The 27,069-nt window shown below is 62.9% G+C and overlaps 2 protein-coding genes across 5 annotated transcripts; one reads left to right on the top strand and one right to left on the bottom strand.

Annotated features, from left to right (window-relative positions):
- The first annotated feature begins 3,328 nt into the window (after positions 1 to 3,328).
- On the top strand, positions 3,329 to 16,351 carry PTBP1 (polypyrimidine tract binding protein 1). Of its 4 annotated transcripts, none has more exons than XM_045800261.2 (15): positions 3,330 to 3,478; positions 6,207 to 6,237; positions 9,675 to 9,750; positions 10,061 to 10,233; positions 10,311 to 10,457; positions 10,551 to 10,721; positions 10,808 to 10,918; positions 11,002 to 11,176; positions 11,424 to 11,501; positions 12,212 to 12,360; positions 13,515 to 13,548; positions 13,980 to 14,072; positions 14,156 to 14,372; positions 14,605 to 14,682; positions 14,766 to 16,351. In XM_045800261.2, the coding sequence occupies exons 1-15, from the start codon at positions 3,471 to 3,473 to the stop codon at positions 14,896 to 14,898; spliced, it is 1,674 nt and encodes a 557-aa protein (XP_045656217.1). In that variant the 5' UTR covers positions 3,330 to 3,470; the 3' UTR covers positions 14,899 to 16,351. The 4 variants fall into 4 exon arrangements, with proteins under 4 accessions (XP_045656218.1, XP_045656217.1, XP_087723596.1 ...); XM_045800263.2 differs by lacking the exon at positions 3,330 to 3,478 and adding an exon at positions 4,186 to 4,399; XM_045800262.2 differs by lacking the exon at positions 11,424 to 11,501 and having other exon boundaries at positions 3,329 to 3,478.
- Positions 16,352 to 16,770: 419 nt separating this feature from the next.
- PLPPR3 (phospholipid phosphatase related 3) lies at positions 16,771 to 23,335 on the bottom strand. The gene is given in 8 exon segments (XM_045800260.2): positions 16,771 to 18,176; positions 19,055 to 19,244; positions 19,246 to 19,359; positions 19,453 to 19,648; positions 19,727 to 19,868; positions 19,955 to 20,140; positions 22,520 to 22,640; positions 23,005 to 23,335. Coding segments are annotated over 7 exon segments (2,286 nt in total). The 5' UTR covers positions 22,595 to 22,640; positions 23,005 to 23,335; the 3' UTR covers positions 16,771 to 16,793.
- Between the last annotated feature and the right edge of the window lie 3,734 nt (positions 23,336 to 27,069).

The raw sequence follows: 27,069 nt of genomic DNA, 5'->3' as shown, positions 1-27,069 counted from the left end.
CTCCAGGTCAGGACAGGCCCTGGAGAGAGAGGGAGGGTTTCTGGGTTTGCGGAGGGGAGAGGCTGCATCTGGGATGCCCCCCGGGACGAGAAGACCCTTGAGAAGTGACCGTGACAACTCACAGGAAGTTCCCCTAGGGGCTGGGGGCTGGGCAGGGCTTGGTGGGGGAAGGGGAGGGAGAAGCCTGAGGCTCCTATCCTAATGGAAGAGGAGGGTGGGCTGGAAGCCTTGGGACTACGGCCCCCACCGCAGGGCAGGAGGCGCGCTCTCATGTGTCATCAGGCCAGAGTAAGCCATTTTGGTTTTGCCTCCCAGCTCCCTGTGGTCCAGGCGAGAATCCAGGCCACCCAGCTGGGACAGGGGTGGGGCTCCAGCTCGGAGGGGCTGGGGGCAGCTTGTTTGGTTCCCCCAGCCCAGCTCGAAAAGAAGTTTGGAGAATGGCTCAGAGAAGCTGGGAGGCAGATGTGCTGACTTCCCCAAACTCACTCCCTGGACCTCTGCCCTGCCCCCCACCCAATTGCTTTTATAATCCAGGCATGAATAAATAAACACATGAATAAATATTCTGAAACTATTAGCCATTTCCATTTGAAACACAGGGGAAAGCCCACAGGGAGGCAAGGGGGGACTGGCCTGGTCCTGCCTCTTCCTCTGGACAAAGGAGTTACTGAGGCACCCTACCACCCCCATCTAATCTGAAGAGAGGAATGGGGCCCCAGCAGGTCCCCCTGCCAGGGCCTGGGATGCGGCCCTCTCCACCCCAGTCTGGCCCCTCCCTCCTTCGCATCTGCCACGGAGAGGATCCTTTCCAAATTCTCCAACAAATACAAGGTGATCACACATCCGCTATCAACCCTACATCATTAATGAGGGAGCAGCTGGCGGACAAGGCTGGGGTGGGAGAGAGAGGTGGCCGGGCTGGCTCCTACGGGAGGCAGGGGCATCCATCTGATCTGTACATGCTGGGGCACTGAGGGCTGTGGGGACCCCCAGAGGACCCCAAGGCCCCCCCATCACAAAGCATCTAATTTGTACATGCAGGGGCCTCTAGAGTCAGGAGAACACATCCGCGTGGCGTGCCTCCCAGCCTGTGGGTCTTCTGACCGTGGTGGTCAGTGTGGGCTCTCATCAGAGCCGCCCTGTCCCCTTCACCTAGGGGTTCCAGCATCTAGCAAGACTCAGTGGCCGGCCTGAGGCACAGGGGACCTCATCTCAGCCAAACACACTTCTTTCTGTGGCCTCTTGGCCTCCCTGCCAGCATTTTCTACCTAACACTGGCCTGAATTTGAATTTATGCCAAGGAGCTCCAGCGCATGGTGGAAATGAGAGGTGCTATCCTCAGCCATCTCAGAGGGGGGCATCAGGAGACGGTGATCTTTTTTTTTTTTAAGATTTTTTTTTATTTCTTTGAGAGAGAGAGAGAACAGGAGCAGGCGGAGGGGCAGACTCCCTGTCAAGCAAGGAGCCCAATGCAGGGCTGATGTGGGCTCGATGTGGGCCTCATCCCAGGACCCCAGGATCATGACCTGAGCTGAAGGCAGAGGCTTCCCCGTCTGAGCCACCCAGGCGCCCCAGGGAGGCTGCTGTGATGAGGCACCTTGGCAAAGGCCCTGGGACAAGGGCGTGAAAGAGGGGGTGGTGTATTTTGGGGAAGAGTCTCCCAAAGGGTCAGCCACACACAGGAGGCCCGTGTAAATTAGGTCAGAACCAGGCAAGCGGCCAGTGGTGTGGGGCCTGCTGGGCTGCAAGGTGGGCCAGGACCCCTGGAAGGGGAAGTGGGTTTTAACACCATTCTGACAGTCTAGACACTCTGCCAGCGTCAGTTGCACTCTTCTCCCCCGGGGCTGTGACACTCCCATGTCCCCCTCCCTGCCTGCTGCTATGGGGGGGCACACCCCTGGCACCAGTCCCCTGAGAAGGAAGATGAGCAGCTGGCTCTGGGGGTGCCCAAAACGCAGCTCAAATGGGAGTCCTGGAGGAGCAGGGAGCAAATCCGCGGGAATGTGTCAGAGATTCTCCTAAATCCACCGGGGCATTCATGATTAGCCATTCTGGGGCTACAGATGCAAGCGAGGTCCGGGGGCCACCGGACGGGAGGCCTCCGTGGAAATCGGCAGCAGCCCCAATGTGCTGGAGCTCGGCGGCACGGGCGCCAGGCCCAGCGTGGCCCTGAAGCTGGCGCCGTCCCGGGACCCCAGCGCCGGACTTGCCGGTCAAAGGAAGCCGGCCTGAGAGGCAGGGCGCCTTGGCTTCCACCCAGGGCAACGAACGTCATCTCCCCCCTCCCCCTAGTCTGGTCCAGCCTAGAAACCCGTTTCTCAGCACGGACGTACGGCGACCAGCGAACGGGCATCAGCACAGGGCCCTCCGGTCCCGGCGCGTCCACTCGGGGGCGAGGACGGCGCCAAGCCCGCCGTGCGCGCTGCGTCCGGGACCGCCCCACAGCGCTGGGGGCCCACCGCGCGGCCTCCCGGCTCCGACTCTCTGACCCCGCCCCAAGGATTACCCTTGTCGCCCCCAGCCCTCCATCAGCGTCCTCGGGAATATGTTTAGAACGTTCCCTCCTGCTGAGAAGCACATGCACCCCTTCCTGGATATCCCAGGACAGCGGGCTTCTGCTCTGAGCGCCCGGGGCTCAGCTCCGCGCTGTGGGCCGGCGGCCGCCCGGTCGCTGTACTCTGCGGACCTCAGTTTCCCCATTCCCTGCAGCCAGGGCAAGGGCTGCGGTAGGACTTCGCTGCTCTGCGGTGAACAAAGGACCGTCGGGGGCGATCCCTGACCACACGTGCTCTCAGTATCGGAGATGAGAATGCAAACGGAGCCCTGGCTAGTCTGGGACGGGTTAAGCGGCCTCCACCTCCCCGCACGCCAACCTACGAGTAAGGTCCAGTCGGAATCAGCCTTTTCAGCCACGTGCCCAAAAGCAAGATGGGGCCTCATAGGTTCCCTGCCCGACCCCAAAATGGCGACGCACCTCCCTGTACCCTCATGCCCGTGGACGGCTCCTGCCCGTTTGCAAGATGGCGGCAGCTTGGTGGAAAACACGCTTCCCGCCGCCTGACTCGCCACGTACCCACTCTCAAGATGGCTTCTCCCGCAAAGCCCCACGCAGGAGATCAGCTCGCTCACTGGCTCGGGCTCCTTGATATGATCCCGCCTTTTCTCCCCTCCCCCGTCTCCACGGGTCGTTTCCGCTTCGAGCCCTGACGGACGGCTGCCTTCCCCAATGGCCGCCTGCCATTCCTCTTGGCCCCACCCCTCGAGCGGCCTCCTAGCCATTGGGAGGCGCTGGCAGTGGCCCGCGGCGCCCGCCCCGCCCCCTCTCCGTGGCGGGAGCCAATGGGCAGAGCGCGCGGGGGACGTGTTCGGGCGTCTCCGCCATTTTGTGAGTCTATAACTCGGAGCCGTTGGGTCGGTTCCTGCTATTCCGGCGCCTCCACTCCGTCCCCTGCGGGTCTCCTCTGTGTGCAATGGACGGGTAAGTATTGTCTCTCCGCCCTCCCCTACGACCTCCTCGCGCTCCATCTTTCCCCTCGCCGCCGCCTGGGTCTCCTCGGGGCCGCGGCCCGCGCGTCGCTCCGCCTCCGTCCGGGTTCGCGGGCGCCTCCGGGGTCCCTCCCCTCCCTGGGCCTGGGGCGTGGGCGCGGGGGAGGCTGCCGGGGGGGCGCCAGGCGAGCAGCGCCTCCCGGGCTTGGAGGGGGTGGGCCGGGCCCGAGTCCTGCTCGTTTCCGGCCTCCGCGAGCCTCGTCCCGAACGCACGCGGCGGTTGCGCGGCCCTTCCCGCTTCCCGTCCGTGTCCCGCGCGCACGCGCCTTCTTTCGCGCGCCCCGTGTGAGCCTTTCAGCTCCCCGTACCCCCTTCGCGCGCCCGGTGTGGCCCTTCCCGCTCCCCGTCGAGCCCCCGCGCTTGCGTGCGCAGCGCTCCGCGCCCCTGTTGGGCTTTGCGCGTGCGCGGTCTTTCCCGCCGCGCGGACTCTGCCCTCGGCCTCCCCCGCCCGCCGCGGGCCCGGGCGCGGCCCGGAGACGCCGCCCTCCTGCCCGGAAGGGCGCGGGCCCTCCTCCGCCCCCGCCTGCAGCCCGGCCCCTCCCCGGCTACCCACAAAGGATGGCCGCGCGCCCGGCCCGGGGACCGGGGAGGGGCCCGCCCCCCCCTTTGTTCCCGCCTGCGGGGGGCGGTCCGGGTCGGCCGTTCCCTGAGCGCGAGCTGGCCCGGCGGGCGTGCGGAGACCCCGGGGCGACCCCGGCATCGGGGCGGCCGCTCGGCCCGTGCCTGCCGTGTTCGCAGCGGGGTCGTCGTTTGGCGCTGGCTTGTCTTAGGTCCTGAGAGTCAGGGCCGACGTGCCTGTGTCGGTGGACACCTTTGTCTTCAGAAGTTAGGTTTCTGGTCGGGGTGGAAAAAGGTAGAAGCTGCCGAAAACGAAACTCGCTCAGAGCGGGGCTGTTTGCATCCCGCGTGCCCGGGGCAGTTTCCCATTTCCCCGTGGGGGAGGGGTGGGTGCCGACGTTTCGGGAGTTGGAGGGTCCTGCGGGCGGTGCAGGTTATCTTTTCCTGATCTGGAGCTTTGGGCAAGCCCTTCTTCCGCCCCTGGGCTGACCCCCGGGGCGGGGTGGGGCGGCTCGGATGCCTGAAGGGTCACGTGTCCCGGTGCCTCGGGTTGGAAATGATAGGTTTCGTACTGAATCGAATCCAGGCCTTGAGGAAAAGTGCTGCAGCATGAGGAACTCCATCTGCTCGTGGTCCACCTTCCGTGGGGGCCTGGCCGGACCTCCCCAGAGAAGCCCCTCCCGAGCTAGGGAGCTGTGGCTGCGGGGTCTCGGGGGTACTGTGGCCTTGCCCGTGGAAGGCTCACACGTTCTCTGCAGAAAGGCCATCTCGTGTGAAACACTTCCTGTGTGTGAGGCCTTCCCAGGGAGTAGGAAGCCCGAGCCGCTCCGGGTTAGCAGCCGCGAAGCTGCGTGCCGTTCATTCTTTTGGGTTTTCTGGGAAGCTTTTTCTTGGCTCAGAGGTTTTTTTAAAAAATCTGTTGATATCAGTCTGTGAGTTTTTTTTTTTTTTTTTAAATAGCGGTGAGGTAAAGGTCCTGTTGTAAAGGAGTGGGAATGGGTAAGAAAGGGCAGGTGAGGGGTGCAGACCCCAGGACTACAACAGTGCTTTGGGGCCAGGACACCCCAGGGTTTGGGTCCAGCAAGCTTGGAGGGAAGGAACCAGCAGCTCTCTGAACCAAAGAGGGAAATAGGAAATAGTACAGGAAGCTGGTCTTTGTCCAGGCCTGGGGTGCAGGTGGCTGCCCCAGGGCCTCCTGCCTGGTTTGAGACAGCCTTTCCCTGGCTGGGCCAGGGGCCATCGTGTGTCGACATGGGTGGCTCCGTCCACGGGGCTGCCAGGCCTCAGCACACGGGTGACTAAACCCCCTTTGTGCACTGACGCTCCATGAGTCGGCTAGGCTCTGGTCCGTTTGTAGGTGCCACACCAGTGCCCTTGGACGGTACTGAGCTGACGCGTGCAGGGCTGTGGGAACCCTCTGGTAGCCGTGTTTTCTTCCCGCCTTCCGTCTGGTCCGCCTGAGGCGGGGAGAAAGTCCAGTCACACGGAGCCAGGTTTATGAGTAACCTGTGTTAATTTTATCTGATCAGTCCAGCTGAGCTACCTCCCCTTCCTCGGGAACCTTCCATCTTTCCAGTGTTGTGCCCCCCCCCCCAATCCAGACTTCTGACCCCAGCGGCCTGTGAGCCCCCTCTCCCACTGGTCTCCCTTGTTGGAAAATGTTCCTGAGGTGCTTCCATCTTTTATAAAGCAGACCACGATACTTGAATCTCAAAGTCAAGGGTCCCTCCTGGGGGCTTTGAAGGGGGGGTGTCTTTGTTTTGGACAGGTCCGGAGGCGGGGCCTGGGGTCCTGCTGGGAGGGAGGGGAGCCGAAAGACAATGGTGGCTCCTTTTCAAGTTGAGGTTATTAGTTACGTGGACTACGCTCACTTCCTGCCTTCAGCAGCGGTCTAGTTAGCAGAGGGTCTCAAGGAGGGGGGGGATGTTGTGCAGCCAGAGGTCAAGCTTGTGGCCAAGGGGGGACTGCCCAACATCCTGGTGGCAGCGGCTATGGGCTCTCTAGACTCCTGGGACAAGGACGGCCTCTCCTGTCCAGCCTTTCCCGCCTGCTGAGATGGGCAGCGCACCTGGCTAACTGTTGTCCTTTTTCTCTCTCTACAGCATTGTCCCAGATATAGCAGTTGGTACAAAGGTAGGCACTTCTGGCTTGGCTTCCTCGTTATGCCTGCTCAGCCTGAGTTTGCACTGATCGCGTGGGCTGCAGAGCGCCGGCACCACCTCTGACCCCGGTGCCCCCATGTGTCCCATCTGCAGGCCCTTCCCTCTGCCTGGCGGCATCAAATCCATCCAAGGCTGTGTGTCTCGGGCCTTGTGGGCTCACCGGCCCCTCAGCAGCGAATGCCCCTTTGACCTTAGTTTGGGTTCCTCTTTCCTGCCCTGAAATTGAGAGCTGGCAAGAGGCTGCTTTTACCCGCTCACGGTTGAAGCAGGCTGTGCAGTGGGGCTGACAGGGACATCTGTCCACGGAGGTTTTGAGCACCTTTGGTTTGATGTGGGCCGAGTCAAAATCTGGTTATGCTCCCAAGCAGTTTGTGGGGTGGGTGGTGGGACTGGAGGGCACATGGGGTTTCTGGGGCAGTTGGGGGCTACTTCTGATGATGCTAAGGTTTCCATGGAAAGTTTTTGCTGTGAATAATTCCGTAGCCTTTTTGAACTAAAGGGAAAGGAGAGCCCTGCATCCTTTCTGTGCAGGAGTCGAGTTGCTTGTGTGTGAACAGTAAGGAAAGCAAACGGTGGAGCACGAAGTTGGCGGGAGTGCTGTCCCCACAGGAAGTGGGGCCCAGGTGGTTCTGCCCCCAGCTGAGGACCAGGCCTGTGTGCGCCCAGGAATGTGACCTCCAGGGGCATGCTGGGGCTGCTTGCAAGCACTGCTGGTTAGTTGGTGACCAGCTCTGTGTCCTGGCAGTGGCTGGGAGCTGGGGGAGTCCCCCCTCCCCAGCCGTGGTTCCTGAGCTCCCTGCAGGTGGCTCAGGTGATCTGAGCAGGCAGCCAGATGGTTTCTGGTCAGTCGGCCATGGTGCCTGGGCTGGATTTCACTTTTCCCAAGTGGGTTTTTGTCTTCACACGTTGCCTGTCCTGATCTTCCTGCAGATAAAACCTGTTTGTTCAGTGGCAGGCGGTGGAGAGGGACTTTCGTGTGGAGCATTGGTAACAGTCATAGAAAATGTCTGGATTGCGAGTAATTCTCCCCCTTTCTGTGGGAGCTGCTTTTCAGCAGCTGTCCTCGGAATGGTCCCCTCTTGGCCATCCTGTTCCCAGGGGACTTTTGCTTCCAGAATCAAACCTGCACAGACCGAAACACGGGGGGTGCTCTGCTTGGAGGGGGGCATCTCTGTCCTGCGGTGCTGAGGCTCTCTGCCAGCACATCCCCCCAAACCTGTGCCCGGCCTACCAGGAGGGGCAGGACCAGCTGTGCAGGAAGTGAGTGCTGTCAGGGGTCCCCACACGGGCTCTTCACAGCAGAGCTGCCCAGAGGTCAGCAAGTACACACTTGAGGGGTTTCTTCCTGTTGATAATAAATGGACTCCAGGCTAGATGCTAGTGGGACCTCTGCAAGTGCTGGCTAGGAAGAGCTCCTGGCTCTGGTTGTGGCCTCAGTGTGGCTGTGTCTCCTGGCTTGGCCCAGCTGTGCATAGGATTCTGCCCTGCAACCTGTCTGTGCCCTTGCAGGCAGTCACCCTTGGTGTCCCTGTGCCGCAGGGTGCTGTTGAGCACTCCAGGCCTGGGTCTTGGAGGTGGGGAATGGGAGTGGGAACTGACAAGTGGGCACTTTGTCCTCAGAGACACTGTGGGGTGGGGAGGATGGCCACGAGGGCTGCCACTCGTGGAAGTCCAGCCCCACCCATCCCTTGTCAAAGGCGGGGGCCCAGAAGCCCTTTTTAAGGCTGCATCGCCAGCAGGTGAGGGATCCCTCAGGAGCCTGTGGGGACAGGTAAGGGCCCCTGAGTCCAGAGACAGACGGGGCTTTGCTGCGGCTCAGGCAGGTGGGACCTGGACGCCCCTCCCTGTGGTGTGTGTCCTAAAGGCTTGGGGAGCCTGTGTGTGGGCCTCACTCGGGGCTTTGAAGCACAGCTTGTGACTGGTTGGTGGTTTTTGTTTTGCTTCATTGTGGCCGACTTCGGCTTGGGACCAGGTCTGACTGTTCGTTCCTCTCTCTGAGCTGTGGTGCCGATCTGTGGGCACTTGTCTCCGTATCAGTGGCAGCCTAGGGCCCGTGGACTCCAGAGTTGTGGGCTGGGGGACCTCTGCAGGTGCTGGCCCATCCTGGGGTCAGGGTTTGGGGACAAGCCCACTGTAGTTACCTTAGACTTGTGGGGCAGCTGTTGCTGATCCCGATCCCGAAAGGCAGTTTGTAAATGCCTCGGGATTCCCTCAGCTGGTCTCATCGGCTGCTGGGTGTGGAGGTCCTGAGGGGTTCTGGGGCACCCCAGCACCTGCCGGTGGTTGGGGGGGAGGCCCCTGGCCGTAATTAGATGGCTGTGTGTCTGAGTGGCCGCTAAGGAAGCAGCTTGGAGGAGGGGCAGATCGGGTGCCCTTGAGATGGCTGCTGGAGGCCCAGGTGGGCTGGTCTTTCCTGTTCCTGCCACGAGAGGGCAGGGGCCTTGAAACTTCCTGGCTCCTAGTTTTGCAGCCAGAGATTCCCTTTAAGGAGTTAACTCCTGGTTCCTGGTGATGGAGCCCCAGGCCACAGAGGGCAGAAATGTGCGGTGGGAGCCAGATCCTTGCGGCTTGCAGGGTTCCTGGTTGAGGAGTGCTTGTGTCCCGAGTGGTCCCTCACCTTGTAGAGCGGTTCTGTCCTCAGACCTCACCTAGTGGGAGGGATGGCTACCTGCTTCCTAGGCTCTGGGTCCATTCGATGCGGTTCTGGGGAGTGGGCCCAGTCGCACGGAGACCAAGGAGTGAACAGTTTGTTTGTGGAGAGACGGCAGCAAATGACAAGTCACAGGGAGCCGTGCAAAAATGGGCACTGGGGAGCTTCCTGGGTCCCTTTACGGGCTCACCCAGGTGCCCCTGCCCCTCACTGGACAGCACCGCCCGCCGTGTGGAGAGCTAGTATTTCTGTCTGTCTGAAAGCCACGAGGGCAAGGCTCAGGTTCCCTCCGACGCCTGGAAAATAGGGCAGGCTCCTGTGGCTGAGCGAGTGGCTGCAGCGTGACAAGGGGGCTTTGTTCCCTGGGCCTGCCAACGGCCCTGTGGTCGTGGAAGACGGTCCCCCAGTCTTGACGTGGGCAGGGCTACAGCTGAGCTCCAGGACAGAGTGGGGCTGGGCTCAGCCCCATGGGACTGTTGGCATGAGGCCCTGCCCACACATGGGAAGGGTCGTGCAGAACATGGAATGGGAGTGAAATACGGGCAAAGACCCTCTAGGTGGCAGGTCCCCCAACCCCTCTCTTAGAAAAGGAGCAGTTTCTTAGGATTAGGACCATGAGGCCATGGTGAGGGAGGAATGATCACAGTTTTGGGTGTGGTCTTTTCTCAAGGCCAAGCTGCAGCGGAGAGGTGGGCACGGGGTCTTGGGGAGGGCGTCAGGTGTCCTGCTCTGCTCCACACACCCCCTCTCTCTTCCAGCGGGGATCCGACGAGCTTTTCTCTGCCTGTGTCACTAACGGACCCTTTATCATGAGCAGCAGCTCGGCCTCTGCAGGTAAGCCGTGCGTACAACCCCTGTTCCTGCCTGAGGGCTCCTCCCGCACAGTCATGCGTGCTCTGGTGCTCTGCTGTGTGGGATGAATCGAGCCTGGCCATTGTGACCCGGAGCCCGTTTCATTCTCACCTGACTTCCCTGTGGAGGGACAGATGGACAGGCAGGCGGGTGGGTGCCAGGCGTGGGGACTGCCCTTTCCTCGCAGTGGCCTCCCACAGTCAGGAAGGAAGCTGGTTCTGGGGAGAGGGGCGGCTTGCTTGACGGTAGCCTGGACGGTGCTCTACGCGCTATAAACCACTCCTCTTTTCAGCAAATGGGAACGACAGCAAGAAGTTTAAGGGCGACAACAGAAGCGCAGGCGTGCCCTCCAGAGTGATCCACATCCGGAAGCTCCCCGGCGACGTCACCGAGGGCGAGGTCATTTCCCTGGGGCTGCCCTTCGGGAAGGTCACCAACCTCCTGATGCTGAAAGGGAAAAATCAGGTACCTGCCTCGGGTGCGAGCCCCTTTCCCAGGAAGGCCCAGGGGTCCGGTCCCAGCTCATGCCTCTGCCCTGCCAGGCCTTCATCGAGATGAACACAGAGGAGGCTGCCAACACCATGGTGAACTATTACACCTCCGTGACGCCCGTGCTGCGAGGCCAGCCCATCTACATCCAGTTCTCCAACCACAAGGAGCTCAAGACGGACAGCTCGCCCAACCAGGCAGTGCGTCATGGGGGCCGGGGTAGGGCTGGAGTCGGGCGATGACGTGGCCTGTGGCGTGGGACTCCTGGCCATAACTGCCTCTCTGCCCCGCAGCGGGCCCAGGCAGCACTGCAGGCGGTGAACTCGGTGCAGTCGGGGAACTTGGCCCTGGCAGCCTCGGCCGCTGCAGTGGATGCCGGGATGGCCATGGCCGGCCAGAGCCCAGTGCTCCGGATCATCGTGGAGAACCTGTTCTACCCAGTGACTTTGGACGTGCTCCACCAGGTGAGGCGACGGGGGTGCAGCTGCCTCGGGTCCTCGTCCGGACCACGGGGTCCCTGGGCCGACGCTGACCACCCCATCTCTCACAGATCTTCTCCAAGTTCGGCACAGTTCTGAAGATCATCACTTTCACCAAGAATAACCAGTTCCAGGCGCTGCTGCAGTACGCCGACCCCGTGAGCGCCCAGCACGCCAAGCTGGTGAGTGGGCCCCCGGGACGCCTGGCCTGGCCGGCGCACAGCCCCCAGTCGCTCACGGCCCTCCCCCTGCCTTCTCCCCACAGTCTCTGGACGGACAGAACATCTACAATGCCTGCTGTACGCTCCGCATAGACTTCTCCAAGCTCACCAGCCTCAACGTCAAGTACAACAATGACAAGAGTCGTGACTACACGCGCCCTGACCTGCCCTCTGGCGACAGCCAGCCCTCGCTGGACCAGACCATGGCTGCCGCCTTCGGTAAGACGCCCGGCGTGGTGCCCAACCACCGTGTGCTGTGGGAGGCGAGGATGTGTAGCTCAGTCTCAGTGCCCCAGGCGCCCCGTGACGCTGACTCTGTGCCCAGGGAGGTTGGTGCGAGCTGCTGCTTACGTGGCCTGCACAGCGCAGGGCCCGGACCGCCCACTGGGTGTGGGGCCGCGGACACACAGCCCTTGCTCGCGGCGGAGGTGGTGGGTGCGATGATTAGTGTCTCATTTGTTTCTAGGTGCACCTGGTATAATGTCAGCCTCTCCGTATGCAGGAGCTGGTTTCCCTCCCACCTTTGCAATTCCTCAAGCTGCAGGTACTCAAACACTTGACCTCTGTCCCCACCATCGATTGTGCATGCCCACACACCTTTCCAGTAGCTCTGCTTCCACGGGCAGCTGACGTGGGCGCAGTTTCAGGGGGAGCCCGCCTTCCTGGGTGCGGGTCTCTGGGTTCCCCGAGGAGCCTGGACAGGGCCATCGTAGGACAGGGCTGTGCAGAGGATCCGCTAACCCCACAGTCTTGGTCTGGTTCCCTTAAAGCACCTCCCGGGCGAGGACGAGCGCGCACGGTGGTTGGAGGGATGTGTCCCTAGTAGATGAATTTAAGTGGCCTGGTAAGCAGCGCGGCATGAGCCAGGTGGGCACACCTGAGCGACCCTCCCAGGGGCCGGCCTGCCCTTGTGACAGGCGTGGGCCTGCTGCGTCCCGCCCGGTTGTCGTCTGCATGGTGACGGGCGCCTGCATGCACGCACGGCCGAGGCCCGCCTGGGGCTCGATTCTGCATCCACTGAGCGGAGCTTTTGTACTGTTTGGCGCATGTAGACAGGTCCAAACACGGTGTGACCTGTGCTGTGAGGAGAGGAAGGAGGAGCCCGCGAGGCGGCACGGTGGGCACCGGGCCGAGAGCGGCCACGGGCACCTCCTGCGTGTTTCCTTTGCATGAGGACAGGCAGGACCTGTGCTTGCCTTTGGCGGAGGGCAGTGGACACTCCTCCTCATCTCCTGACCATCTTTCCCTCCCCAGGTCTCTCTGTTCCTAACGTGCATGGGGCCCTGGCGCCTCTGGCCATTCCGTCGGCGGCGGCGGCGGCGGCAGCAGCCGGGCGGATCGCCATCCCAGGCCTGGCAGGGGCAGGGAATTCCGTCCTGCTGGTCAGCAACCTCAACCCCGAGGTACGTGCCTCTTCCTTCCAGCCTGTTGGTCCCGGAAGCACGAGCGGGGGAGTCACACTCTGGGGTCTTAGTGCAAACGGCAGCAGGCTGAGCTCCTGTCAGCCCTGGGGTTCCTCGGGGGTCTCACCCCTGGTCGCGGTGCAGCCCCTCTGCGCTGGTCCGCTCACTGCCTCCTTCCTCGGCGCTCAGAGTTCTCTTATTCTCCTTTACGCCTTGGTTTATGTTTCCAGTTCCGTAATATTCAGAGTTGAAATGTTTTTTGATACGTGAAAGCAGTCCTTATAATCTCTAGCCACACAAGGCGCGGTCTGCAGAGGCCCCCCGGACGCCTCTGTCGGAGGGGTGCCGCCCCACAGCCATGGTCCCAGGGATGGCGAGCCTGTGCCCGTCCCTGTGGCTGCGTTTGGCTCAGAGAGAGCTTGGGTGAGCTGACAAGGGCCCGTGGTCTTTAACTCTTGAAAGATGGGACCGGCTTTAACGAGCGTTTCAGACTGTTCTGTCATCTGTCTGCCCCTCCTGTGACTTCCTGGCCTGAGGTGGCCGGCCAGCGGCTCGTCTGGGCCTGACACTAGCGAAGCCCTCCACTAACAGACTCGCTCCGCCTTGTGCTTGTGTGAGCCTGGTGCAGAGGCCCGCCTGCTGCGGCGAGCGGGAGGCGGCCCTGAGCAGCGGGGTGGCCGCGCGGTCTCCTGCCCGCTGCGGGGAAGGGCGCTCTCCTGCCTGTGTTCCGTGAGGTGAACCTGTGACTTGTAATGTGTGTAGATCTTGACTGATGGAGCGCTCGTATTTCTTATGTATTTACTGACCTGTGTTTTTTTGCTACTTTTTTTCTTTTCTCCCCTTCCCCTTTCCCAATTTTTTTTCTTGCCCTGATCCGGAATTTCTTTGCCAACTGACTGCACGGTACTTCTGCTTCCTGTTGTTGCTTGAAACAAAACAAAACCATAAATAAAAAAAAAAAAAAAAAAAAAATTCCCCCTCAAACCCTGCTCTCCGGAAACCAACCTGCCCTTGAATATTAACATCCTGACAACTCATCATCCATCAACCTGCACGCCTGCGGGGCTGCCTCCTCGTGGTGGACGATTGGCAACTCGCCCCCTGACCTCTCCCTTTCCCTGTCCCTCGCTGCCTTGCTCTGCTGTCCTCTAAAGAGAGTCACACCCCAAAGCCTCTTTATTCTTTTCGGTATGTTATCATTCACACTTTTATTACCTTGTTTTCATTTAATTGAGGTTATTTTTGACGCCCTAAGATGTACTATGAGTTTGCAGTTGGGCATTCTGCCTCGTTACGTGGCTTGCCTTCGGTTTGCGTATTTATTCTGATTCCGTAGACGCATGGTTTATTGCCCTGCATGCTTTTCGAAGAGTTAAAACGTGTTGGTAGCATGCTAAAGTGATGGCTCTTGGCAATTGACCTTTCCTGGATTTTATGACTTCTCTGCTGAAGGTAGTCTCCCGGTAACCTTCCCTGCGACTAGAGGCAGGTGCCCAAAGGCAGAATAAGCAAACCTTCGGGAAGAGCCAGCCCTGTGCGGGGTGTGCGGGGCGTGGGGGCTGGCGGGGGAGGCGGCCGCGGGGCCCAGGCGGCTCAGTGCGCGTCCCTGCGTCTTGAAGGCGTGTACGGCGACGTGCAGCGGGTGAAGATCCTGTTCAACAAGAAGGAGAACGCCCTGGTGCAGATGGCCGACGGGAGCCAGGCGCAGCTGGGTGAGGCGGCGGGGCCTGCGGCGCGGGTGGGGGGTGGGGGCCGGGGCCGGGGCACCTCGGGTCACACGGTCCTGCCTCCCCAGCCATGAGCCACCTCAACGGGCACAAGCTGCATGGGAAGCCGGTGCGCATCACACTGTCCAAGCACCAGAACGTGCAGCTGCCCCGCGAGGGCCAGGAGGACCAGGGCCTCACCAAGGACTATGGCAACTCCCCCCTGCACCGCTTTAAGAAGCCCGGCTCCAAGAACTTCCAGAACATCTTCCCGCCCTCGGCCACCCTGCACCTCTCCAACATCCCGTATGTGCTTGGGGGGGGGGGGAAGCTTCCCGGACCCTCGAGGCTTGTGTTAGCAGAGAGGGTCCTGTCAGGGGTCTCTTTGCACGCTGTACTTCAGCCAATGAGGGAGGAGCTGGTGTGTGCAGGGCTGCGGCGTGCCTGTTAATGTGTCCTTCCTGGGCCCCTTGCAGGCTCTTGGCGCAGCCAGGCCCTCCCTGAGAAGCCCTAGCGTTCAACCCCCTTCTCCCTGCAGGCCCTCTGTGTCCGAGGATGACCTGAAGATCCTTTTCTCCAGCAACGGCGGGATCGTCAAGGGGTTCAAGTTCTTCCAGTGAGTGCTGCCCTGCCCTGCCCCCTGGCCTGCCCCCAGGCTGCTTCCTGGGCCTGCCCTCACTCCCCTGTCCCTGTCCCCAGGAAGGACCGCAAGATGGCGCTGATCCAGATGGGCTCCGTGGAGGAGGCCATCCAGGCGCTCATCGACCTGCACAACCACGACCTGGGCGAGAACCACCACCTGCGGGTCTCCTTCTCCAAGTCCACCATCTAGGGCCGCTGCGGACCAGCCTGCCTGCGCCCGGCCACAACTTCCATCATTCCAGAGAAAAGCCACTTTAAAAAGCAGCTGAAGTGACCTTAAAAGACCAGAGATTTTATTTTTTTAAAAGAGAAATCAGTTTACCTGTTTTTAAAAAAATTAAATCCGATTCTCACCTTGCTCACCCTGGGGAGATGGGGTGCCGGCCTCAGGCTCTTGGTGACAAGTGGACAGTGCGCCCCGCCCCCTCCCAGCCCCCCGAGCCCGTGCCTTCTGCAGCCTCTGTGGGGTGGGCGCTCCCAAACCTCGAACGGCTTTCTTGTGCCTTAAAACCCGCTGCTCTGGCAGGGCCCTCTCGTGGCAGCAGATGGGGGGGGGGCTGGGGGGGGGCCTCCTGCGCAGGATCACGTGCCTGGTGCAGCGGGAGGCTGCGAGCTGCAGGGTCCAGCCGGCACCCCCAATCCGTAATCAAGTGTGTGATTCTCCCCACCCCAGCCGCGGGGACCCCGATCGGGGCAAGACCCCGAGGGCACCATCCCTGTCGTCCTCCTTCAGCTCCGAGCTCTGTGTCCACCGTCACCTCTGTATTACGCTTTGATGCAGTTGAGACATCCGTGCCTAGCAATATTTCCAGTTGACCAAATATTCTAATCTTTTTTCATTTATATGCAAAAGAAATAGTTTTAAGTAACTTTTTATATAGCAAGATAAAAATGGTATGAGTGTAATCTCCGTTTTCTCGTCGTGGTATGACCTTGCATACTGTACTTTCTATTTTATTCCTTGTAATGAAGTCGCAGGGCAGGATCTAGTTTCCAGGGGGGGCCGGCTGGGGGCTGGCGCAGGGGAGCCCCGGTCCTTCCCGAGGACACCTCCAGATGCCTTACTCACACCTAACCTGTCCCTTCTCTGGGGGGACAAGCGCTCTTAAAACTTTCAGGGTTTCCGCTCTCCTGCAGATTTTGGACCAAAGTTTTGTTTTTTTTTTTTTTGTCTGCCTCTAACGCTGGGGCCCCAGAAATTGGGACAGTGGCCCCCCCGAGTCTTAACTGTCTCCGCACATCGTCCTGCACTCAACGGGTCCAAGGGGCTCCCCTGCGAGCAGACCCCGTGCTGGCCAGCCCGTCCCTCCGGCCTGGACCCTTGAGTTTCCGTGTTGGGGTGGAACAAGGGTGTAAATATTTATAATTTTTTTATACCTGTTGTAAAACGAGGGGCAGCAAACATGGTTTTTTATAAAGGTGACAGATGTATATTTTGGTAACCCGCAGTTACAGGCTCAGTATTGTGACGGGGAGTGCGGCGCAGTCCACTGCCCACCCCCACGGCTTGTAATGCAGACAGAACCGAATTAAAGCGATTTTACAACTCCTACCTTCTCTGTAGGCTCTTTCTTCCTGTGCACATTGTAGAGGGCAGCTGGCCAGTCTGCTGGACTTTCGAATAAATGTCTCTGCACCCTGCACTCGATTTCCTCTTTATTCCGCCTGTCTTCACTGCTGTTTCCTCTCGTGTGTGCATTTAGCCTCTTGTTTCCCTCACTTGTGACGGTGGCAGGTGGGCTCAGGGGAGCCAAAAACGTGGGGGCCCAGGGTCTGGCTGCCCTGCAGCTTCCCGGGGGAAACCTGCCTGTGTCTGCATGTCCATTGCGGGGCGGAACCCGCACCCCCCTCCGAGTGTGGGGCACCCCCTTCCCAACCCCCCACCCGGGCAGGCCCCAACCCTGGTGCGTGGTGGGGGTCGTTGGACCAGTGACTCAGCCAGGACTCCAGCCGGTATTGACCTTTTATTGTCTGCGGTATTGACCTTTTATTGTCTGCCCGAGAAGTGTTACCCGCCCCCCCCCCCCCCGCCCGCCTGCCCAGTGGCCTCCAGCTGCACCCCCATGCAGCATCCCAGCCCCCCCATCAGTCCTTGAACCTCCGGGCCGCTTGCATCTTGCGGTAGTAGCTCTCGGCCTCGGCCTCGCCTGCGGCCTCGCGCTCACCCAGCACCAGGCCACCGGCTTTGCGCCTCAGCGTGGACTCGCGGCTGGCTGGTCCCAGGGCGCCGTCAGCCACGCCCAGCGGGGGCAGCCCCTCGCCTGTGGCCAGGTTGACCGTGGCCACGGCCCCGAACCGCGGCTCCTCTTGGTCCACATCGCTGATGGACGAGCCGGGGGACACACCTGGTGGCTTGGGTCCCCCGCGGAAGCCGCGAGCCAGGTCCCCCAGCTCATAGCCGCCCTCGCCCTCCACCCCCTTGGCCGCACCGCCTGCGGTCTTCCACTCCCAGGGCCCGTTACCCGCAGACAGGTGGACCACGGGGTGGTGGGGCGCGTGCGCGTCGATGGTGACGATGCTGGCCGAGTCGCGGTCCGACGGCGAGCGGTACTGCGAGGAGTCGGAGCTGGCGCTGGAGGACGAGGCTGTCTCCGCCACCTTGGGGCCAGGCCCGCCCGGCGCCTTGGACATGGCGATCACCTGCAGCAGCCGCGGTGGGTTGGCCACGCGGGGTTGTGTGGAGGCTGCAGCCGCCGCGGCCCCGCTCTTCTCTGCCATCATGAGCCACTTGGCCCTCACGGCCGCACTGCTCTTGGGAGACAGGCCCGCGGCCGCCTGCGCCCCCTCCTCGGGGATGTGCACCAGCGGCTGGGGCCCGGCGCGCGGCGGGAGAATGACGCGAGGCCCGAGCCCCGGCCGGGCCTGGACGGTGGGGTAGAGTGACGGTGGGGCCGGACCCCCTTCCTCGCCCTCCTCCTCCTCCTCCTCCTCCTCTTCCTCCTCTTCCTCCTCTTCCTCGTCCTCCTCTTCTTCCTCCTCCGCCATGGGCTCTGCGGGGGCCCGCAGGTGCCCCGGGCTGGCCTCGTCTGGCAGCCCCAGGCCACGGCCCTCCAGCGACTTCTGCTTCCACTCACTGATGAGCTGCTTGGAGCGGGAGGCGTCGAGGGGCACGTGGATGGTCATGTGGCGGCGGGCGGGGTCATCCAGCGAGGGCGTGCTGACGCGGGGCAGCGTGTGGCTGAAGGTGACCATGTTCTCCTTGCCCATGGGGCTGCGCGGGGCCAGCAAGTCCACGTCCACGCTGGCCCGCTTTAGGCTGCCCAGTGAGGTCTTCTCTCTGGCTACGGGCCGGGGCACGCCTTCCAGCCGCCCCGGCGGGCCCAGCTCGTCGGTGCTCACAGACTTGTTCTGCTGGTACACGGAGTCGTGGCCCCGCTGGGTCAGTGCCCGCAGCGCATCCTTGGCAGGGGCCAGCGCCATAGGCTTCTCGGCAGTCGGGGCCTGGAAATTGCCCACTGCGTGGCAGGCCTGGGGGTGAGGCAAGGGCTGAAGACCGGGGTTCTCACCAGGCAACAGAACTGCCAATGCGGTCTGAGGGGGGATGGCTGGCCCTCCCTGCAGAATCAGAGGGCGGAGTCCCACTCTTTTCCCAGTGGGGCAAACTCTGGTTAGGCCACTCAGGCTCCGAACATTTGGCAAGTCTGAGACTCCAGCTTTCCAAGGGAGGAGACTCACCAGAGTCCCCCCAGGGCAGGGCCAGTCTAACCCCCTCAGACCTCCTCGCTGGGGGCCAGGCCTCACCCGGCTCACAAACCTTCCCCCTCTGACCATCCCCTGGGGGCCGGCCTCCACCCTCGGACCGCCCCCCCATTTCGGACCGCCCACCAAGGGCCGCCCCCCACCTCGGACCTCCCCCCAAGGGCTGGCCTCCACCCTCAGACCTCCCCCCAAGGGCCGGACGCCACCCTCAGACCGCCCCCCACCTCGGACCTCCCACCAAGGGCCGGACTCCACCCTCAGACCGCCCCCCACCTCCGACCTGCCCCTGGGGGCCGGCCTCCGCCCTCGGACCGCCCCCCACTTCGGACCTCCCCCCAAGGGCTGACCTCCACCCTCAGACCGCCCCCCACCTCGGACCTCCCCCCAAGGGCTGGGCTCCACCCTCGGACCGCCCCCCACTTCGGACCTCCCCCCAAGGGCTGGCCTCCACCCTCAGACCGCCCCCCACCTCGGACCGCCCCCCGAGGGCCGGACTCCACCCTCGGTGCGACCCCCACTTCGGACCTCCCCCCAAGGGCCGGCCTCCACCCTCAGACCTTCCCGCAAGGGCCGGACTCCACCCTCGGACCGCCCCCACCTCGGACCTCCCCGTGGGGGCCGGCCTCCGGCCTCCCCCGCCCCCTCACCAGGTAGGCGGCGATGCCGGCCCCGATGAGGAAGCCCGCGTAGACGTCCACCGGGTGGCTGCGGTACTGGGTGATCTGGGTGAGGCCGCAGACGCCCGCCGCGATGGCGAAGGCGAACACCAGGATGGGCTTGAGCAGCTTGGTGGTGTCCGAGATCACCGAGTTGAAGTACATCTGGGGGCGGGGAGGGGCGGGTCAGAGCGGCGGCCCCCGCCGGCGGCCGGGCTCGGGGCGGGCCAGGACTCACCGACACGTAGACGGCAGCGAAGGCGGACAGCGTGGCGTGCTGCGACGGGAAGGTCTTCCTGTAGGAGGCGGCAGGTGAGTGCGGCCGGCCCTGGGCCCCCCATCGGGGCCTCCGACCCCCACCCCGCACGGCCGCGTGGGGGCCGGCTCACCGCGCAGACAGGATGGCGTGCGTGTCGTGGCCGGAGCAGATGTCCTGCGTGATGTAGGGGTTGGCCTCACACGACGTGCCCAGCAGCGTGTAGTTGGGCTTGCAGACCGTCAGGAAGAAGGGCGCGTGGTAGCCGGTGGCCAGCTGGATGACGTCTGTCACCAGCGCGGTGGCGCACAGGCCGAACACGTGGACGCCTGTGGGGCAGCGGGGTCAGGGCCTGGGACGGGAGCCTGGCACGTGCACACGAGGGGGGGTGCCGTCTAGCAACTCACCCACAAACCGCACGGTGCGCCGCAGGAAGGAGTTAAAGCTGCAGCCCCCCGCGTTGATGCTGCCCTCGGCCCCGCCTGGGCCCCCGCCGCGGCCCCACAGCCGGGACTGCAGGCAGTACAGCACGCCCTCGCCGACCATGATCTGCCCGACAGGGAGGCGTTCAGCCAAGCTCCCGGCCGGGGCGCCCGCAGGCCGGCCAGCCCAGGCCCCCCGAGCCGGGCACTCACCGAGGCCGCAGGGGCAGCAAAGGCCAGGCTGAGGAGCATAAGCAGCGGGATGAGCTCCTCGTTGGTCTCCACGTAGGGCATGGAGAGCGCGCGGTCGTAGCACTGGAAGCCCACCCTGGCCGGCTGGAAGAGGTCGGTCAGCTCCAGGAAGTACAGGGACACGACAGAGGACGCCACTATGGGAAGCTGCGGGGGGCGGCAGCCACGGTCACCCCACCCGTCCGCGACCCATGCTGCAGTGCGTCCGTCTGTCCGGCCAGCCAAGGCATTGCCGCCATCCTCCACTCACCGTGGCCACAAGTGGCGACTGAGCCCGGATCTGAGTGGGACCTTCTGATGGACGCTGACTCTCCCAGGGCCCTACACCTTCCCTTCTGGGCCACGGGTGTCCAATTCGAACACCCACAGGGGCCGGGCTGGGGCTGGCACTATGGGGACCAGAGTATACAGGTGCCCCGGGGGCCTGGCTGCCTCAGGAAGCCCCCCCTCTCCATCCCACGGACGAGGAAGCAGACAGAGATGAAGCCCATGAGAGGCCTCCCTGTTCACTCCTGCCTTGGACCGCACTTTAAGGGGGGCCTCGGCCCTCCGTCCAGCCCTGACTGGGGGTCCCTGGAGGGGAAAATGCCAAAGCTGGGTCCGTAGGAGCCGGTGCTCTAGTCCAACGAGCACACTGAGCGCTTGCTGCATGCAGGAATGAGGCCCAAGATTGAGTGAAGGGGTTCCCAGCCATCTGCTGGACTTGAATCTTGGCTCCACCACTCCCCCGTGCCTCAGCTTCCTCAGCTGAAAACGGGAATGAGAGTCACCACTTTCCAGGGCTTCAGGGTAAAACTGGATGAATAAGTATACAGAAGGTGCCTGCACAGTGCCCAGCACACCGGGGCCTTTAGTGAATACTAGCTCCAGTTATTCCCTCCGTGACCATTAGCACAACTGGGCTGGGGCGCCCTGACCGCGTCAGGCCTGGGACAGGGTTTTCGGCAGGGTCTGGGGAACAGGGTCCTTGGAACTGCCCTTCTCTGCTGATGCCCTCATGGCTCTCCAAGCTTCCAGGCAGTGTGGTTACGGCTGCGACGCCTACCCCCCCTGCCCTCTGCCCCCACCTCCACCCAGCCGGACCACGCTGGAGGCAGAACCAGCAACACCTGCTGGCGGGGGCCCACACTGGAGCCCACCACCCCCAGAAGGTCTCTCTGTGCCACCCACTTCTTGCATCTGGAGACCCTCCCCACAAACCAGGGAGCATATCAGGCCCACAGGAAAATGATCATCGAACGTGACGTCCTGCCCACGTACTTGTGTGTATGTGTGTGTGTGTGTGTGTGTGTGTAAGACTCACAGTAAAAGAAAACCGAACTACAGCCCTGCATCCATCAGACTGGCCCGCTCCAAAGCACGGTTGCACACAGTGCTGGTTCCAGGCGGTAACGGGCATGGGCGACCCGTAAAACGGTGTGGCCTCCATGGGGGGAAATTTGGAGAGACCCACCCTGGTCCCCAGGGATGTGATCTGCAGAGAAGCTCACGCTTGGCGGACCACAGGGCTTTCCTGACAGCAGTGTCTGTGGCAGCCGCGGAGCGTGCAGCTACCGTGGGTGGCAACCTGGCTGGGGTACTACACAGCCCTGCAAAGGGGTGGGTCCGCAGGAAGCTGGGAGCTGCCCTGGGAAAAAGCCAAGAGCAGACGTTTGTCTAAAAAGGTGGTGGGGGAGGGTTGCATGTCTGAAAGATTTGAGTGGGCTTGTGGAACACTTTCTGGAAGGACACAGGTGAGAGCAGGGGATGAGGACCGGAGGGAGGAAGCAGGTTTGCAGGGACCCTGAGAAGGCATCTGGAAAATATTTTCTGCTCCTGTGGAGGGACCCACTGGACTGGGGGTGAGCCACCCGCTCTGTGACTCTGCATGGGGACAGTTTGCTCAGGACTGGGGACCCCACTCATCCACCCACGCCCTGCCTGGAGCCCTCCATGGAGTGGGGGTGTTCCTGGCAGGTGCAGTGGCGCAGACTGGCCACAGGACGTATCCAAGGATGGCTAAGCACGACCCCGAGCCACCCTCTGTGCCGAGTACGTGCCAGGTGACCGCATTAAGATTCTGTTCTTTTACACGTTCATAAAGCCCTCACTGTGTGCCAGGCCTGTTCTACCAGAGGCTTATGGGACGTGCCCCGGCCTTCTCCATGAGCAGAGGAGGGGTCTGAACTTGGACCCTGATGTCTCACAGCCCATGTGCTGGAGGAAGACCCTGCACCCCAAGCCCCTCGTGGCCGCAGCGCCCTGCTCCAGCCCCTCCAGGTGCACTACTGACCTGTACCCCAGTCTGAAGGTCCCGCTTCCCAGCACTTGCCCTGCTGTCTCCTTAGCCCAGAACACCCTTCTGTGCCTCTGGAACTCCTACTTACCCTGCACGGCCCGGCTCCTCCGACCCTGGCTCTGCCCCTACCTGCGGCTGACCGGAGCTGTGCCCATCCCTGTCCTTCAGCGGTAGAGGTCCCCGAGGGCATGTGGAACAGAGGCCTCTGCCCCGCCCCCACCAGTGCGACGCCCCCGCCCCCCCCTCACCTCCACGAAGTAGAAGCAGGGAAGAAGCGTCATGCTGTCCTTTGGGGTTTTATTCTTCTCCTTGGTCGCGATCATGGTGCCGCGGGCTCCACAGGCCGTGGTTGGCGGGGACAAAGGCGTGCTGGAGGAGGGGAGGCGCAGTCTGAGCCCTGGGGGGACCCGGTGCCCAGCGCCTGCGGCGGAGGGGCAGGCAAAGATGCGCGAGAACCGCCCAGGGAAACTGAGGCTGGGGGAGAAGGGTGTCCCCGCAGCCTCCCCGGCGCACTGCGGCCGTGCCAAACAATCCAGCTGCCGGGCACCCCCCCACACACACCCCAGATGGGGGGGTCGGGAGGGGCCCAGTAGAGGGCGGGGCCGGCCTGATTTAGGAGTCCCCGGGCTGGGGCCGCTCCCGGCGTCAGGGCGGGGGCGCCCGGGGGGAAAAGGAGGGTCCCGGCGGCCGGAAAAGGGGTGCGGCCCGGACCCTCCGCCCGCAGGCCCCTCACCTGGCGCGCTGGCGCTCGGAGGGCGGAGCCGGCGGCCGCGCCGGGCGGGGGCTGCGGCGCCGCGAGCACAAAGCGCGGCCCCTCCCCCGCGGGGGCGGAGGGGCACCGCGAACAGCAGGGAGGAGAGGGGAGGGGGCCCCGCCCGGCCCGAGACCCCGCGCCCGCGACGGCCTACGTGCGGCGCGAGGGGCGGGGGCTCTTTGTCTCGGCGCGTCGGGGGCGCCGCGCGCGTCCGTCGCCGGGCTGGTTCCCCGGGCGTGCGCTGGGCGCGCGCCAGGCTCCCGCTTCTTCCGCCTCGGGGCCTCGGGGGTCTCCGGGGTCTCGGGTCCCCGTAGGGGCGGGCTAGGGCCGGGGTCGCCGCCCCCCTCCTCTCCCGGGTTCCTCGGGTCGGCCTCGGGAGCCCCATCGACGCCGGGCGCGGGGCGGGGTCTCTGGGTCCCTGGGTCGCTGTCTGTCTCGCCCTGTCTCTGCCCTCCCCACGCCGCGTCTCTGTCCCCTCCCCGGGGCCCGCCGCTCGCCGGCGCGCGTTTCCATGGCGAGGGCCCCGAGCGCCGGCGCAGTCTGGAGACAAAAGAGGCTGGGGGGGGCTCGCCCTGGCTCTCTACCGTGTCCCCCGCTGCCCCTCTACCCCCCGCGCCTCGTGCGCCCACCCGGGGTCTGCCCTCTGCTCCACGGGTCTCCAGGTCCCTCGCCAGACTCCCAGCGGGCCGGGGCGCACGGCAGGATGCCCCGGGATGCGGGGGCAGCGGGTACGGTCCTCGCGGTGAATACGGGGCGCGCGCCTGGCGCTTGCTGTTGGCGGGTGTTTCCTCCTTACCACACACACCCATGTGGGGTACGGACTGGCTGACCCTTCATTTTATGAATGGGGAAACTGAGGCCCAGGAGCTTAAATCACCGTCCAAGGTCGCCAGGCCCAAAACAACAAGGTTTTATTCGGTTCATTTATTCACCATCTCTTGAGCACCCGCTGTATACCCGACCGTATGCGTGGCCAGTGCTGCATCAGGTTGGCTGTGCCACCTCCCGAAGACCTCGTGGTGGGCCTCGGGTTTTCCTGGCAGCCAGGGGCGGAGCCAGGGCAGCGGTTGGGAATCCTGGTGTCGAAAGGCGACCACAAACAGCCCTCGAAAGGCAGGAGGAGAAGGGGAAAATGAGGCAATCGCTCTTGGGTGCTTGCTGGGGGGCGGGAGCAGGACCACTTGTCCTGGGGGACCCTGCTGACATCGCGGGGGTCTGGGGGAGGGTGTGGGGGAATCTAAAAATCAGGGGTGGAGATCCTTCTTCCCATCGGATCCCCAGTGATGGAGATGGGGCAAGGCCTGGCTGTGGTGGCACATTGCCTAGCTCGGGAGCCTGGTCTTGCGTGTAGGACACTAGGGAGCCATGGGAGGGTTTAGAACAGGAAAGTGGGGTTGGGCACACCTGGTGCCGCTCAAAAATGGACCTGTAGCAACTCAGTCCCCGCGGCTCTTGGGGGGTTCATGAGGCAGCAGGTGTGAGCAGGGACCTGAGGTCACCCAAGTGGGGAGGGATGGAGCTGCGGTCCCCACAGCCAGTCCCTTCTCCCCTCGTGCTCTGGCCAGCCTGGTCCATGGCAGGGGAAAGGGTGGATGGGCGGGATCAGGAGTGGAGAGGGGAAGCAGGCTCGGTGAGGACCAGGCACGAGCCCCCAGGACCCGAGCATTCCACCGTGACTCCCACTCCCCAAACTTCCCCGGAGCTGCCAGTGGGAGGGAGAACCACCCTGGAAGAGCCCCCCAACGCCCCAGACACACACTGGTGTCCCTGAGGCATGGGAGGACCAGCACCCTTCCCAACCTCTGAGTTTCACCTTGGAAATAAAACCCAATTTAATAAATTAGCTGTTTTAAGGGATGCCTGGGTGGCTCGGTCTGTGAAGTGTCCGCCTTCCGCTCAGGTCATGATCCCGGGGTCCTGGGATCGAGCCCCGCACCAGGCTTCCTGCTCAGTGAGGAGTCTGCTTCTCCCTCTGCCTCTGCCTCTGTTCCACTACCCCCTGCTCATGCGTGCTCTTTTCCTCACGCTCAAATAAATAAAATCTTTTTTAAAAATGAGCTGTTTTAAACTGTGCAATGCAATGGTTTTTTAATATCTTCATGGAGTTGTGCAACCATCACCACAGTCTAATTCTAGAACATTCCATCACTCCAAACAAACCCCGTCGCCATCAGCCGTCACCCCCCATCCCCTCCCCACCCCCTCCCCCAGTCCCCGCGAGCCCCCTTCCTGTCTGTGAATGAGCCTGTTCTGGACGTGTCACACACGTGGACTCACACCCTGCGTGGCCTTCTGTAACCAGCTCTTCGCAGAGCGTCCTACAGTTTTTATCTGTGGGAACCTGGGTGGGTCCTCACCTGCCCTCAGTCTGTGCATCTGTGAAGTGGGTAGGAGCAGCCGTGGTGCCCAGAAGGCCCCAGCCCGGGGCGCCTGGGTGGCTCAGTCATTAAGCGTCTGCCTTCGGCTCGGCGTGATCCCGGCGTTCTGGGATCGAGCCCCACGTCAGGCTTCTCCGCTGGCAGCCTGCTTCTTCCTCTCCCACTCCCCCTGCTCGTGTTCCCTCTCTCGCTGGCTGTCTCTATCTCTGTCGAATAAATAAATAAAATCTTTAAAAAAAAAAAAAAAAAAGGCGGCCCCAGCCCTCTGCTACCCCGACTCAGAGAGGGAAAGCAGCTGGGCTCCAGCCACACAGCCAGAGCTGCCCGACCGGTCCTGGACCTGTGGGGAGGGGAGCCCTGGCTCTTCTCAGGGATGGGGCTGAGACTGAGGCGTTGCCCCATCCCCAGTGACAACGGGATGTCGGAGCCTTGCTGGCCTCCATTCCGGCTCAGAGGACTCACTTCTGGAGGTGGGTGTGGAAGGTCGGGGGTCCCCCCCGCCCCCCAGCATTGCTGCTGCTGAACACGGGTCTCCACCAGGAGCAGCTGCAGAGGCCCCCGGCAGATCCGGAAGGACCTGCTCCTGCAGGAGGGGACAGTGGTGACGGGGGGGGGGGGGGATTCTACAGGAGAGAGGAGTCCGTGGGGGGGCCCAGCTAGCCAGCCTCTGCTGCTGGACCCCTGCTTCCAGATGTTCGCAGTATGACAGAGTCCCGGTGAACTCGTTGGTACTTCTGCGGGGCAGGCACACCAGCGGGGCCAACCGGCGTCCGCCGGCACAAGTTTAAAGACTGCCCACGTCCCCACATCTTGACCATGCCGGCTGCTAGGATTGTGACATTTTTGCCGTTGCTGGGGCGGGGACGGTGCCTTCCTGTGCGGTCTGCATCTCCGTGCCGGCCCACCCTCGCAGCCGCCCCCGTGGGGACCAGTGACAGCGTTCCAAACGGCCGAAGGGTGAACTTGCTCCCAGCCCGCCCGCTCCTTGCTCTCTGACCCAAGCCCTTGGTCTCCGCGGAACGAACGCGCTTGAGATCCGCAGACGGCTGGCCTTGAGGAGTGAAGGCCGGGCTTTCCCAGGAGATAAGGCTGCCTGCATTTGGAAACTGCTGCTGGGATCCAGCGAGTCCGGTCAGGGTCATGCCGACCAGCACACCACAGCCACCCGGGCTCTGCTCCTCCCGCACGCAGCCCCCCTCCCTCGAGGCAAGTGGCCTTTGGGGCCTCCACCCACCTCTTCCCAGGTCACCTGCTTCCTGAATAAAGCCGCTTTCCCTTTCCCACCATCACCTGGCTCCCGAGTATTGACTTTCTAGCCACGAGCAGCCGAACCCAAGTTCGGAACCGGTTCTCTGTCCAGGAACAGACTGATGATTCACCTTCTGGGGCGGAGGAACCCCGTGGCCAGGATCCCGTGGCAGGTTACTCCCCAAGCTGGGATTTGAACCCAAATCACTGTACAGACTGAAATTCACGTCACCGCGGCTCTGGCCCCAGCTGGGCCCCATGAGGCCCTGGCCCCCAGTTCTGCCTTCTCCTGACTTCATTTCCCCGTCCACCAGCCCGTGATGCCAGCCTCCGCAGGAGCGAGGCGCTGGTACCACGGCTCCACAGACCGCCCGTGGGGCTGACACTGGCTGCCAGGTGGCAGGTGGGGGACGTCCGT

Source organism: Ursus americanus, chromosome 14 (assembly GCF_024610735.1).
Source record: "Ursus americanus isolate L20-20 chromosome 14, mUrsAme1.1.p, whole genome shotgun sequence".
NCBI lineage: Eukaryota > Metazoa > Chordata > Mammalia > Carnivora > Ursidae > Ursus > Ursus americanus.
Note: the sequence above shows the minus strand (reverse complement) of the source record. Positions and strands in the feature narration are given on the sequence as shown.

Excerpts from the sequence above, each read along its gene's own strand:
- PTBP1 (XM_045800261.2), top strand. Across the intron at positions 11,177-11,423 it reads GACCATGGCTGCCGCCTTCG|GTGCACCTGGTATAATGTCA; the intron begins GTAAGACGCCCG and ends ATTTGTTTCTAG. Across the intron at positions 14,073-14,155 it reads CGGGAGCCAGGCGCAGCTGG|CCATGAGCCACCTCAACGGG; the intron begins GTGAGGCGGCGG and ends CTGCCTCCCCAG.